Source organism: Phalaenopsis equestris, unplaced genomic scaffold, assembly GCF_001263595.1.
Source record: "Phalaenopsis equestris unplaced genomic scaffold, ASM126359v1 Scaffold196361, whole genome shotgun sequence".
In the NCBI taxonomy this organism is placed as follows: Eukaryota; Viridiplantae; Streptophyta; class Magnoliopsida; order Asparagales; family Orchidaceae; genus Phalaenopsis; species Phalaenopsis equestris.
Window position 1 is genome coordinate 1 of NW_018216310.1, and position 1,502 is coordinate 1,502.

The 1,502-nt window shown below is 34.2% G+C and overlaps 1 protein-coding gene across 1 annotated transcript; it reads left to right on the top strand.

Moving 5' to 3' along the window:
* Positions 1 to 307: 307 nt before the first annotated feature.
* LOC110035136 (calcium-dependent protein kinase 1-like) lies at positions 308 to 1,502 on the top strand (the record flags this gene model as incomplete). Its single annotated transcript, XM_020739376.1, has 2 exons — positions 308 to 532; positions 1,241 to 1,502. Coding segments are annotated over 2 exons (285 nt in total), but the record flags the coding sequence as incomplete, so codon positions are not given.

The following is a 1,502-nucleotide window of genomic DNA, read 5'->3' on the forward strand; positions in this document are numbered from 1 at the left end:
TATACATGTAAATATGAAAGTTTAGGTGTAAGATACGTAAATCCATGACAATTGCATGCTAAGTATGTAAATATCACCTTTTTTAATTGATAGGTGAGATCATACCATTTGTCGGCATCATCATTCGTCTCTTATCTCAAATATTTGAGCACTATTTTGCATTTCAGCATATTATCTTCAATAATTCCTAGTCTGACAGTCCCTAAAACATAATGATTTTTTAATTTAGCCCTCTTAGTTTTGTTATATGCATATACCTATAGAAATTACTTATTTTGCACTAATTATCTTTAATTGTAACATGCAGGCTGATGTTGATAACAGTGGAACCATAGACTATAATGAATTTATAGCTGCAACTATACATCTAAACAAAATAGAAAGAGAGGATCACTTATTTGCAGCCTTCTCCCATTTTGATAAGGATGGCAGTGGTTACATAACTAGAGATGAACTGCAACTGGCTTGTCAGCAATTTGGCATGGAGGACTTGAGATTGGAGGAAGCTATCCAACAAGCTGCTAAAGACAATGTAAACTTCTTTAATCTTTACAAATTTGCAATTCTTATGTTTATTCGCAGAACACTTTAGTATCTAGATCGCGTTAAAATATATATACTTGTGTTGAATCTTGATTTGTTTGTGAATCACACTCAAGACATAGAGCGTAAGACATGCGAGAGATAGAAAGAGGGTGGAGACAGAGGGAGGTGTGCACAACGACTTGCCCCTCTGGAGCAAACTGCGTATTCCCGAGCTTTTGTGACTCTTTGTATATAATCGATATTTTTTTTAATACATAAGGAGAGAAAGAGAGAGAGGGTCCAAAAATCCTTCTTACTTGGAATGATCCTCTACTTATGGGAGATTTAGTAAAATATGAAAATGTTACATTTATAACCCTGCTTTGATAAGGGTTGTAATGTTATTTTGACTATTTCACATATGTGGGCATGTGGTTGTCAGTCGTATTGGGTAGTCCAAGCTGTAGGCCGTTCAAATCTCGGGTCATCCAGAATTCATAATTCAATCAGACATATTTTTTTATGTACAACTTGAAAAGATGGTATTTTACTCTTGAAGAATCGAATATTGGGATTAGTTTTGATGTGATTTAAAGATTTAAGGCGTTATACAAGTAAATATATAAGTGTTAGATAGTTAAATACATAAGAATTGTGGGGTGTTTGGTATTAATGTAAATTTAAATTTTAAATTTTTTGTGATTCTTTTTTGCAGGATGGCCGCATCGATTATAGTGAATTTGTCGAAATGATGCACAAGGGTAGAAGAATTTGAGTGCTGGACTCAGGAAGGCTATGAGGTTTGGTTATTACATAAAAGTCCGCTCGAACCTTGTTATTTACAAATCAAGCGCCCTCTTTCATCCATTATTCAAAGTCCCACTCAAACATCAAAATTCTTTGTAAAGCCCCTACCCATATTTTCCATTTTTATCAACTTTTCAATAGTTTGATTGCGGCGCTCGTAAATACATTGG